Source organism: Meriones unguiculatus, chromosome 10 (assembly GCF_030254825.1).
Source record: "Meriones unguiculatus strain TT.TT164.6M chromosome 10, Bangor_MerUng_6.1, whole genome shotgun sequence".
Classification (NCBI taxonomy): domain Eukaryota; kingdom Metazoa; phylum Chordata; class Mammalia; order Rodentia; family Muridae; genus Meriones; species Meriones unguiculatus.
Window position 1 is genome coordinate 2962295 of NC_083358.1, and position 12157 is coordinate 2974451.

General features: G+C 56.6%; 1 protein-coding gene and 1 long non-coding RNA gene across 4 annotated transcripts; one reads left to right on the forward strand and one right to left on the reverse strand.

Moving 5' to 3' along the window:
• Positions 1–1524: 1524 nt before the first annotated feature.
• Ntpcr (nucleoside-triphosphatase, cancer-related) lies at positions 1525–10386 on the reverse strand. Of its 3 annotated transcripts, none has more exons than XM_021648387.2 (5): positions 10230–10386; positions 8682–8844; positions 7927–8023; positions 1941–2150; positions 1525–1794 (listed from the first exon to the last, which is right to left on the reverse strand). In XM_021648387.2, the coding sequence occupies exons 1-5, from the start codon at positions 10261–10263 to the stop codon at positions 1726–1728; spliced, it is 573 nt and encodes a 190-aa protein (XP_021504062.1). In that variant the 5' UTR covers positions 10264–10386; the 3' UTR covers positions 1525–1725. The 3 variants fall into 3 exon arrangements, with proteins under 3 accessions (XP_021504062.1, XP_060247773.1, XP_060247774.1); XM_060391790.1 differs by having other exon boundaries at positions 10029–10347; XM_060391791.1 differs by lacking the exon at positions 10230–10386 and adding an exon at positions 8940–9998 and having other exon boundaries at positions 8606–8844.
• A 42-nt stretch (positions 10387–10428) lies between these two features.
• On the forward strand, positions 10429–11846 carry LOC132656784 (uncharacterized). Its single transcript, XR_009594483.1, has 2 exons — positions 10429–11406; positions 11518–11846. It is a non-coding gene; the product is annotated as an uncharacterized LOC132656784 (long non-coding RNA).
• The last annotated feature ends 311 nt before the right edge of the window (positions 11847–12157 follow it).

The following is a 12157-nucleotide window of genomic DNA, read 5'->3' on the forward strand; positions in this document are numbered from 1 at the left end:
CATGGGGCACACACAGCCACTGCACACACAGCCACCGGGCACACACAGCCACCGCACACAGCCACGGGGCACACACAGCCACCGGGCACACACAGCCACCGGGCACACACAGCCAGTACTGAGGAGTTGATCCCAGCTTTCTGTTTCTTTTAACTTTTGGGCAGTTTTAGGCGGTGGAGCGAGGGCGTGCCGCCATGCCATTTCCATGGGGTTGGGGTGGAACCCAGGGCTTCTTGCATGCCTGGTCAGCCTCTGCCTGCTGGGTGAATCTCTGTCTTCCCCCTCTTACTGAACACACTCGATCATGGCTCCCTCCCTGCACTCCTCGTTCCTCTCTACCTCCCTCATCCACATCGTCTCTGCCAGTCATCAGAAAACAAGCAGGCTCCTAAGGGACAGTAACGAAATACAGTAAATAAAACAAAACCACGTGAGAATGGGACAAAACAAAGGGAAGGAAAAGAGCCCAAGAGAAGACACAAGAACCAGAGCTCCACTCGTTCGCACACTCGTTGAAACCCCATAAAAAAACCTCAACCCGGGAGCCATCCTGTCCACAGAAGACCCGGTGCAGGCTGGTGCACGGCTTAAGTTCACAGGTGCTTGGACGGTGCTGACGTGGAGGCCTGTTCCCATGGTGGCCTCCACGCCCTCTGCCTCTCACATAGTCCGCCTCCTCTTCTTCAGGGCTGAGGCCTGGGGGTGGGGGTGGATTTGGGCACCTCCAGTTTTAGTTAGGACACTTTCGAGTGTGACCTGTAGCCTGGCTCCTCCCCCGAGGTGGTCCTGCTCCAGAGCCTCACTCACACTGGTGCAGGCACAGGCATCAGGCCTGCCCGACCCTTCCTGCCAGGGTGACTCAGACCTCCCGTAGGCATCCGTCTGGATGCAGGGACAGCAAAGCAGAGCATCTCCCTTTTAACACAACTGCAGCCGAGCTGTGCGTCGTGGCTCACCAGGCACCGACTCCAAGTCCTGCCTGTGCTGCCGCGTCTGAACGGGTGCACACGTGTGCAAGTCTGTGCAATGTGGTGCGCAGCCTGGTTCTGCCGCCCTGCCCCGAGCCCCTGCTACAGCATGTGCGGATGGAAGGCAGGTCAAGGCCGTCCTCCGTGGACACCAGCCCCAACGGGCAGAGGCCAGGCCACTCACTGCTCCCATGCCCTTCCCGGAGGGTGGGGATGAGTGGGCAGAGGAGTCTGCAGCTTCCTCGGAAGCCTGTCCACCTGCCGGGGAGCCTGGGGCCTCCAGCACCGCCGCAGAAGCCGGCTGCCCCCACACATGCTCACCTTCTTCAGAGACAGGAAAATGATGTTCACTGGGCATGACGTGCTGGCAGTGTGACGTAAGAGGGAGTCCCCCACATCCTACCCATCATCCTACCCCATCCTACCCGGTCCTTCCTCATCATCCTACCCCATCCTACCCCATCATCCTACCCCATCCTACCCACCATCCTACCCCATCCTACCCCGTCCTACCCACTGTTCCCCTCAAGAGCAGATCCACAGAAGACTAGGCAGACTCACTTCAGAATTTACTCAAGTCACATGCACAACTGCACAGGGAAGCAGACAGAAGCCCCAAGCACACGACACAATGGAGGGCTCATGGCCTCTGGGCGCTGGGTGAACCTGATGGGGGTGGGGGACACACACACACACACACACACACACACACACACACCCCGGGACGCCACCCAGGGTGGTGGGCAGAGCTGCTGCTTCAGGGCCGGCTCCTCTGCAGGGAGGACACGATGTCTGGCAAGAGGCTGTTCCTGTTCTCCTTGGTGACCTGAGGGAAAGAACAAGCTCAGCGCCCCTGCTCACTCCCATCCTTCAGGCCGGCATTTCCTGGAGGGCCGCTCTCAGGGTCGCCGAGTCCACAGGAGTGCGTGGGGAGGCCCAGGGCCGGGCTGCAGCGCGGGGCAGGTCACTCACACTGTACACCTTCACGTCACACCGGTTCCAGATCTCCTCCACTACGGCCAGCGGCTTCCCTTTGGGGACCGGGAAGGTGCCCAGGACCACAGTGCCCGGCGTGGACAGTATCCGGCGGACCGCCTGGATGAAGGGCTGGCTGAAAAGCTCCATCTTCCCGATCTCGTCGATGATGCACACCTTGTGCCCGGAGGCACGGCCAGAACCGGCCTGTGGGCAAAAGGCAGGCTGCTGTGATGGCAGAGTCACGTGACCCCAGCCAGGCACCCGCCCTGGTCATTACTGCCAGCAGGGTGGCAGGCAGCGGGCTGTGCCCTGCAGATCAGCCTGCACACTCGTGAGACACGCATCTGTAAGGCTCCCAGCGAAGCCTCCCTGCCCTGACTGTCTTCTTCCAGAACAGTCCAGTGGTAACCAGGCTCCCTACTTACACACTCAAGAAATAAAGCCCGGGAACCAGTGAAGGAGAGGCCATAAGGAAGCAGGGCCATGCTGGGAGCTCACTGCTCCGCTTTCTAGCTCTGAGCTGTGGCTCTAACGCCCAAGGAAGGAGGTGACAGCTGCAGGCTGGGCCTGTGTACTCCGATCTGGCCCGAAAGTGACAGGAAGCCATGAAGCTAGACAGAAGTCTGCTTGAAGGAGAAGGTGGTCAGAGCAATGGCAGCTCACTCGCTGAGCACGCCCTGAACTACGACTTTATGAGAATAACCCGGTGGGTGGGGGAGGGTGACGGAGGGCAAAAAGGACCAAATGCACTATGTACATGCATGGAACTGCCAAAGAAAACCAGTTTAAATGGAACTACAGGGTCAGAATGGAAGCTACTCAGAGATAATCGCTGTTGTTCCATCGTCTGTGTATGGGTATAATCACATCTGTGTTTTTATACAGCAAGCACGAGGACCCAAGTTCAATTCCTAGCACCCATGTAACAGGCGAGCAGGACCCTGCATGTCTGTGTCAATCTCCAAGGGGGACGGAGGCAGAGTGACCCCTGGAAGTTGCTGGCGGCCATCCCTGGTGGAAAGACATGAACTCTACGTGAACAAAAGGCTGAGCATGAAGAGAAAGAGGACAGAGCAGCAGGAAGGACACACCAACACTTTCCTCTGGCCTCCCAGAGCAGCACACACCCAACACATGTAAACACACAAGCAGCTTACGCATGTGTGCACCATCTCACACACACAACACACGAGTGAATGAGTGAACCAACGGTAGGAATGTTTTAAAAGAGGAAGTGACTCTCGGCCGGACGGACCCAGGCCCCCGGCGTGGCCTTCACTGCGGCGCTGCAGGGAGGTGGGCACAGCCCACAGCCAGTGCCAAACGCCGTGTGTGTGTGTGTGTGTGTGTGTGTACGGCCACCCGCAGCCGGTGACTTTGAAACGCTGCCAATCTCACAGGTTCTCTATTTCTAGAACCAACCCACTACAACTGAGCCTCGCCTCGCCAGGGCGCAGACAACGCGCTGCCACCCAGGACGGCGGGCTGTGGCGGGCACCTTCCCCAAGCCAGCGCGCGTGAGCCAGAAGGGCTGTCTGGCTTGTGCCTGGAAACTGAAATCTACCAGGTTGGACAAGGGGCACTTAAAACCTTGTTTACCTGAGTGCAGGGTGGGGGCGTGTAATTGCACGTGGCCCTGCATGGACGCACACATGTGCAATGCAAAGGCCCCTGCAGCTCTCCGGAGCATTCACAGAGGCGAACCGGTGCTTGCACCCACAGGTGCAGTGTCTTCTGTTCACCATAAACCCCAAACTTTTCTAACACCCTCATCCTGCCCAGGACTGTGGGAACTGTAAAAAGCAGTGTTTAATGAAGGTCGAAGTAAGCCACGTGCCACAGACACAGGGGCTGGAGGTCAGGACACGGGGAGCAGCCACAAGCTGCTGCTCCCTCAACAACTCAACAGGGTGTTCGGAAGAGTGGAAAAGAGGCGTCATTATAGCCGCTGCTGCTGCCACACACGTCCACACCAGCCCAGGAGGAGCAACAAAGAGGTCGGCGGAGGCTCACCCTGTGGACCTAACCCAGATTCTGAGCTCCTGCCTCAGCACCAGGCTGAGTGTGAGGATGGCAGCTCCAGGCTGCTCATTCCTAGGGCCTCCCTGAGCAGCTGAGAGCGGCTAGTGCCACAGCAGCCACTGTGGTCACATGGGCCGGGACACTTCTGTAGCCTCCTGTATCACAGCCGTCCTGCACCACGTTAGCCAGAGCTCCAGCTGATCACAAGTTCTCAGCCAGGAGAGGAAAACCTAAGAAAAGAGACGCTGCCTGTGTCCCAGAACTGGCTGCCCGGGCACGGGGGCTGTGGCCAGCCATCAGCTCTGGCGACACACACCACCCTGCCTTCTGAAAAGATGAAATGGACTCAGTGTAAGAGAACACCGGTCCATAGTTCAAAGAGAGGCTGGCTTTGCTGCTGTGACTCTTTGTTTTATCTTAAGGACTTTTAAAATCACAAAGAAGCTTGTTTGCTTGCCTTGGAACTCACTGTGTAGCTCAGGCTAGCTTCCAACTCACACATCTACCTGCCTTTGCCTCCAAAGTGCTGGAATTAGAGGTATGCCTGGCTTTTTATGTAAACAAGTCCTTGAACCAACAGCAGGAAGGAACGAGGTGGCAACTGACGGCAGCCCAGTCCCCCGGGCACTCAAGCTAGGACTGGAAAGTCAGACAATGACAAAAGCAGCAGCCAGAGCCGCAGCTTGGGAAGCCTGTGCACGCGCTCACACGCATGCACGCACACACACAGACACACAGACACACTCGGCTGGCCAGGAAAAGGCGTCCAGGCTGCCTCAGGGCCCTTCCTCACTGAAGCTGCTCCTGCGAGAGCTACGTGGTGGAGGCAGCCAGGGGGAGGCTGTGCCAGATTCCTACTGGCCCTCATGCCCTGAGGCCCTCAGGACCAGACTGAAGTGGGTGGCACCCAGGAGTCTCCTCCCCTGCCCGGCCCACTCGCTGATGGACATGCTCTTCCCAGTGTGCTTACGTCACTGCCACCTGCGCCATCTCAGAAGCGCTTCCTCTCCACTCTTAGTAACCAACCTAGGACTGGACACAGCTGCTCTGCCCTGCTCCCGGCAGTCACAGCCCGTGTGCACTTCTGACAGTGTGATCAGAGCTGAGGTCACACTCATTTGCCGCTGAAACTCCTTTACACATCTGCACACCTCCTCCTGGCCTGAGGCACAAGGGGTGTCTGAGCAGTGACTCTCACCATCACAAGGCCACTGTCATGCCCAAAGGACAGCACCAGGGTTCCCAGAGAGCCAGAGAGGCCGGAACCATGAACAAAGACGGCTCACAGTCACGAGGGGTACACACCCGAGTGTGCGAAACGACACCATCTCCCCATCACTGCAGGGAGCACATGGGTGCACAGCCAGCTGATCAGGAGGCCCAAGCACAGCTCAGGGCCACTGTGCTCACAGATCTGTGCCCAGAGCGAGGCAGGCTCTAATTCCTGCCACGTCCAGTGCTCACAACCACCAGATGGTCCCTAAATGTTGCACACACCTGGGAAAAAAAATGAATCAATATTTCAACTTCTGATGAACGTTGAGATCTCTGCTGCCTGGCTCCATCTTCTTCACAGCCTTGGGAGCAGATAACAGGTTTTCCTACAGTGAAGTGGTGCTGACCTGCTTTCTGAATGACAAGGTGACTGGGCGCAGACAGTGTCCATCAGATCTGGAGGAAGCCACCTCGGGGCTGGAAACTCAGCCTTCCCAGAGCGCTGGCTTCCCAAGAATCGCCGTGCAGAGACATGGGCAAATCTGCTTGCCAAGTGGGGGCCCCAGAGGAGATTATTCTAATCCTCAGATGATGAAGTTTACAGAAACCTGACAAGAAGGCCTCGGCCACAGGGAGTGCCGCCCTGCTCAGGGCTCGGCAGTACCAAGGGGACACCATGAAGATGTCACAAGCATGTGCTGTGGGGCCTGAAGAGCCGACCCGGGGCTATGGGGTCCCTGAGGAATCTTTTCACCAACAGCCTTTCAAAGACTTTGAAAGTGTTTGTATTCCACCAGATGGCTTTTTGTTTCCATGGCCAACCCTGTGACACAGGTGCTAAGGTACACATGAGGTACAAAGCCAAAATGTGGAAGCCAGAAACCAATGCCACAGTCACTAAGCTGGGAAGGTGGGAAGATCACCAGCCTCCAGGAAAGGAGTCAACTGGACTCTGGCAGTTCTGGATCCTTCCAGACTCCCACAGCTCTGTGGCCTGAAAGACCAAGCAGCACTTCCTGTGTATGCCACACACACACACACACACACACACACACACACAGGTACGAATACACACACATATGCACACACACACAGGCACAAATACACACACACACACAAATACACACACTCACTCACTCATAACTTTAAATTAAAAATTAAAATCTTTTTAAAAAATAACACAATTAATTAGCTAGGCACCTACACTAGAATCAGAAAGGTCAATGAAAGAGAAGAGATAACCCCAAATCACCATACACATACTTTAAAGAATAATTTACAAAGTATAAACTAATTAGACACGGGCTTTTAGCAAATGGCTTTAGTAAACTGGCCAAGAATCTGGAAGAAACTAATTAAAAGTGTCAATGCATGCTATATCCAAAACAAATCCAGATGGATTAAAAACGCATTTGAACAAACTCACAGAAAAACAAGAACACAGGTAACATGCTGCTAGTTTGGATCAGGACACAGTGTTTCTGTGTTAAGGAAAGAAAGAAAAAAAAGGAAGGGAAAGAAAGTATCAATATGAAGAACAGAGATAGAATCAGCAAGTTAAAGGTCATTTGCCCTAAGTCTGATCTGGTCAGGACTGGAGAGACCTCAGCCACTGAGAGCACCAGCTGCTGCAGAGGGCCTGTGTCCCAGCACAGGGTCCGCCACTGTCCACTGAAGAGGACTAGACAACTCTTTTATCTGGCACACAGGCACACAAGCAGGTAACACACCCCGACAGGGCTGAACCAACCGTCAGACTCCAGGACACTCGATAGATTACTGAAAGTATGCATTTCCACCATCCTTTCCTGCAAACCAGAGTGATGTTCTGCTGACCGTGGGCACAGCCATCAGCACCGCAGAAGAGCAGCAAGTAAACTGCTTCCCGCACAGGTGGGTGCCGGGACACGGGGCCCAGGAGCCCCCAGGCCAACCCAACCCTTCTCCCCCGCCTTCCCTTTCACACTCCTTCCCTTGGAGGTGGTAGGACACAGACATAGCGTGACTTCCGGGAGGAATGAGCAGAAGTCCACACAGGCCAGATACAGCAGCCACAGGGCGCAGTGCTGTTCCACCCACGCCCAGGTCCACGGCCTGAGTTACGGCCACAGTCATCATGGAAACACGCGTGACCGTGCAGCTACAAGCAGTTTCTATTTCCTTACAAACAAGAGGCAGTCGCTGACCTGGTCAGCACCTATAGGAGCTCTACGTAAGCCTGAGCAGACACCAGGCACGGCCCCAGTCCCCTCCCGGGACTCTGTTTACCTGAGAAAAACTCAATTCCTGATGTGGATCCAACACCCACAGCTAGACACTCAAAATGTCAGTAGACACTTCCCACCGCTGTGTGAACTCGAGAGGGAGGCATGCAGCCAAGAGAAACAAGCTCGCTCTTCCTGTGCCTGGCTGCCAGCGACAGGGCAGCCCCAAAATGGGGAGAAGTTCCCAGAGGAGCTGAGGACAGGTGGGAGGGGTCGGAGGAGCAGCAGCCCCGCACAACACAGACAGAGGACCCAGGAGCACAGCCCACGGCAGCAAGCTCTGTGCACATGAGCACAGAGACCCAGCTCTGCACTGAGACACTTTGACACGCTCTAGGCCCCTCAGAGCGACAATAGTTAGGGTGCTACCCTTAGCAAGGTCAATGGCTAAAGCTCAACGGCTGTGGGACACCACTTGACCTCAGGGAGAAACAACAAACCCTGTGTTCCCACGGCCAACAGCCCCACAATGCACTCACGTTTCTCAGGGCCGGTAGGGCCAACTGCTCAAAGGAAGCCAGGTCCACCACATACTGCCCCACTCGATACTCGTGCTTTTCGGAGGGAATCTGTGGGCTGGAAGAAAGGCCCTGTTGGGTGGAGGATCCGCCACTGACTGCCGGGCCTGGGCTGCTCTGCAGACCCGCCAGCAGAAGGTGGGAGGGACCGTGCAGGGTTAGACCCTCTAGGCTTTCTCTCCTGACACCCGGCCCGCTGAGGCTGAATGTCAGTACCACTCAAATTCAGCCTTTCAATGCACCAGTGACACCCCCAATGAGCCACACATACAGCACAAGAGCCAAGCTGGCTGCCTGTCACCAACCCAACTCAGCAGGAGGCTGAGGCAGGCAGGGGCCGTTGGACCTGGTGGCTCACACCTGTAACCCCAGCACCAGGAGGCAGAGGCAATCAGATCTCTGAGTTCCAGGCCAGCTGGGGTTATACAGCAAAACCTTGTATCGAAATAAAACTAAGATTAAGACTAAACAGAAGGCTAGCGATACAGTTTAGTGATGGAGGCCTGCCCCATGCCAGCTCCAGCCTCTCTGAGATTCCCGGTTTCAGGGGACGACGGCAGACGGTGACAGACAGGACAGGGCACCAGGTGTCCCCTTTGACCTCTGCACAGACACAAGCACCACACACATGTACACTCACACAAAGAGAAGATACGCTCCCAGACGAGGACGGGCCAGGCTAGAGACAAAACCCCGCAGACACAAAACAGCAGTACCAAACTCTGGACAGGGGCCCTCGAGCACCGGACATCGTGACCACGTCAAATCCGATCCTCCTCCCTCCCTGTATGACTTCTTGGGTGTAAAATCCATCCACAGGGACCCCGGAGGACTGCAGGGCCTCGCTGGCTTTCTGGACCAAGGTTGTTTTGCCAACTCCTGAAAAAGACCAAGAAGGGCACAGGTCAGGAAGCGTTTCCTGCCGCTAAGAGCAGGTGCTGTGGAGGAGGCAGGCTGAAAATGGGTTTTGTGACCTTTAACTGCACTGCCACTCTGATTACTTCAGGTGTGAGGAACGTGCAGCGGAGTAGGCAGAGCGGTGCCAGAGCAGCGCGAAGCTCTCTGCTAACAGTTCCAGGGTGCATCTGGAATCCAGCTTCATTTCCTCCCAGATTTACACCCTGTTCTTGGTCAAGTGTGAAGAGTCTGCCCGGCCACTCACGTGTCTGACCAGGAAGAGATACTAGGCGCAGAGGCTGTGCAGCCTCTAGGGCAGGCAGCCAGGCTGATAAAGGTGGGCCTGACGGTGGGCCAGAGGGTTGATTTTAGGAAAAGGGTGCCTGTGTGCCCACCGAAGGCATGGTCTAGAACAGTGAAGAACAACAGCCAAGCTCACGTCTACAGTGGACCTGGGACTGTCACGTTCCTAACACTTGGCTTCTGTTCTTACACTCAGCAGCAGCACTTTTATTATGCAGAAAGGCATGCTTATGGACCAGCAAGACGGCTCCTGGGATAAAGGCCTGAGAGGTGCCTGGTGGAAGGAGAGGACCCACCTCCCCAAAGTCATCCTGATGGCCTCGCCTGCACACTCACATATGTAAATAAATAAAAGTAATTTTTAAACTCGGCATATTTACATTTTCAAAAAGTCGACACACAACTGCCCAGCAGAGGCTGCTGCCTCACAGGGACCTAGGATTGCAAACAGCCGAGCAAAGCGGCCCCCAGGAAGCCCGTGGGGCAGGCCCCTTCTGCTTCTTGGCTTAGGCAGCGAGCTCCAGTGACCTGAGCCCCCTGAGATGTTGGGCAGTATCTAGGAAGGGTTGCCGACTGAAGAGGGCGCTTTCTGTCAAAGGTCTCGTTATCCTGCTGGAGGTCTGACTGTGTGCAGAGGGACCTGGAAATCGTTTGGGATAATTAGAGATACGCAAACCAGTACATCGGACCGGGAGGGACTAGTGAGATCCCCGGGGTGGGGCGGGAGAGCGTGCAAATACAGGACGGACAGCACTCCCTGGCTCTCCTGGGGAGGGGGGGAGCGTGTTCACTAAACCGAGTTCACTAAGCCTCTCACAAGCGACGGTTCCCCGGGAGCTCACAGCGGGAAGCTGGGGACCCACTTGCTCCGGGTTCCAGGTGCAGCGCGTGCTGAGCGAGGCCAGGCCTCCTCCCACGGCGCTCCGCGCCTGCGCGAGGCCTGGGCCTGCTGGAAGGCCTGCGGGGTCCGCGGGGACGGCCGTTCACCGGCCCCGCGCTCCGGGCCGACCTCCGCGCCCTCCCTCCCCCGGGCTGAGCCCCCGCCGGACCCGCCGCCCGGTCACCTGGGGGCCCGGTGAGGAACAGGTGCCGCGCCATGCCCGTGGGCGCCGCGGGGCGGGGACGCCGGGCGCTCCGGGTCGGCCTGGCCCGCCAGGCTACGACCCTGACGCTGAGGCCACGCCTCTGCGGGAGAAAGTCCCGCCCCGCGGCCGCGCATGCGCGCCCCGCCCCCAGGCGCCCACACAGAGCGCGTGCGCATCCTTCCCTATGCCTGCAAGGTCTGTCTGGAGATAGGTCTCTAGGGGGCCCTGTGCTCCCGTATGCCAGGCTCCCGCGAGGTGTGTGCAAGGATGCGTGCTGTTGCTGCTTCAGGTACCCTGGGTTCTGTCCACCCGGGCTGCAAGTCAGCTCCTGTGTAGCAGCAGGAAGCCTCCCTGTAGGGGCAGACCTCGGTGGGATTCGAACCCGTGGACCGCTCACCTGAAGAACGGCCAGCTGGGGAAGGGTTAACCTTACCTTACCCTGGCCTCCACCTCCAGAGAAGCTTGTCTGCGATAGGGTCACGGGAGTCTAGTTTCAAGGTCTGAGGCAGCTTTTCATTGCCGCCTGGAAAGAGAACAAGCATCCGGCGGGCTGAGAAAGCAGAACCAAGAACGGAAGGGGGGCTTCTCTTGGCCGAGTCCTTCCCCGGCCGGCCCTGGTTGAGCTGGAGCTCCCTGGCTGTGTTCACCCTGCTGGCCGGACCCCCCTGCTTTGGGGGAGCCAGGCTGGTGTTCCCAAAACTCAGGCTGGTGGCTTAGCGTTAGTGACTCCATTCGGGGATGGTCCAGCGCCGCAGCCTGCCTCCTGAAGACCGCTGCCAGGTCTAAGCTGAGCACAGCTTGCTGGCAGGGCCTCTCCCAGCAGCTTTCTGCCCGCAGAGGCAGGCAGACTTGTGATCAGCCGAGATCCAACCTGTCTGGGAAGGCAGGATCCCGGAACCCTTGCCTTACCTGGCATATTTTACACACACAGACACACTTTTGCACCCCCTTCAGCAGGTGATATATGCCAATCTAACAGCTCAGTTTCCTGCTGTTTAAAAAGAAATCACCTAAAAAAGCCTGGCAAGCTACCCCGGCCCCGCCGGCTCAGCATCACTCACTGCCCATGCGCTGTGACTGCCTGTTACTCTCCCAGCGGGCACCCTGCCTCCCGAGTCTTGCACCTGCACGCATACTGGAGTCTGGAACAGCTGAGGTAGGTGGAGTAAACCCACGGGAGAATCACACACAAAGAAAACACTTGTGTAGCCCTGAATGCCTCTGTGTCCTCAGTACTCATTTTAACATTAATCTTCCCGCATTCCAGCACTGGCCAGCGCTCTGGAACTGTAGGGCTTGCTGGGAGTCGGCTGTCCTTGTTCCTCTGGAGTTCAGTAGCTCAGAGACGTCCATCACAGGGGGAGAATCAGCATCTGAAGAACAAAGACGGTTTCTGTGCAGAGCTGTGGTTCCCGAGTGCTCCCTGACGCTGCCATCCCTCTTTTAACACAGAATGTTTAGGTCACGTAGGCCGGCCTCAAACTTGAGCATCTCCTGCCTCAGCTCCCTCCGTGCTGGGATTATGGACGTTCGCCACCCAACCAGCTGGATAGAGTTTCTTTATCCATTAAAAAAACACCGAGATGACACTTGCAATGCGTGCTCACTATAGGATAATCCCCCGCGCGAACACTTACTCTGAGGTTTCCACCAACAACGTAGTTTAAATGTTTAGTATATTAACCAAAGGAAAGGGTCACAGCAAGCTAGTGCCAGGCTGAAGTCAAGCCTGGTTATCTTCGTGTGTGTGTGCGTGTGTGTGTTAGAGCATTTGTGATTGTGTAATTGTGTGTCTAGAAGCCACAGGGCAAGCTCAGGGTTCCTTAGGAACCATCAACTCTGTTTTTGGTGCAGTGTCTCACTGGCCAGGAGCTTGCCAAGAAGGGAATCTTCCTGTGTCTGCTTCC

Excerpts from the sequence above, each read along its gene's own strand:
- Ntpcr (XM_060391790.1), bottom strand. The coding sequence starts at position 10,263 with ATGGCGCGGCACCTGTTCCTCACCGGGCCCCCAGGTGACCGGGCGGCG. Across the intron at positions 8,845-10,028 it reads GCACCTGGAACCCGGAGCAA|GAGTTGGCAAAACAACCTTG; the intron begins GTGGGTCCCCAG and ends GGTCTTTTTCAG. Across the intron at positions 2,151-7,926 it reads CCCTACCGGCCCTGAGAAAC|GCCGGTTCTGGCCGTGCCTC; the intron begins GTGAGTGCATTG and ends TTTTGCCCACAG.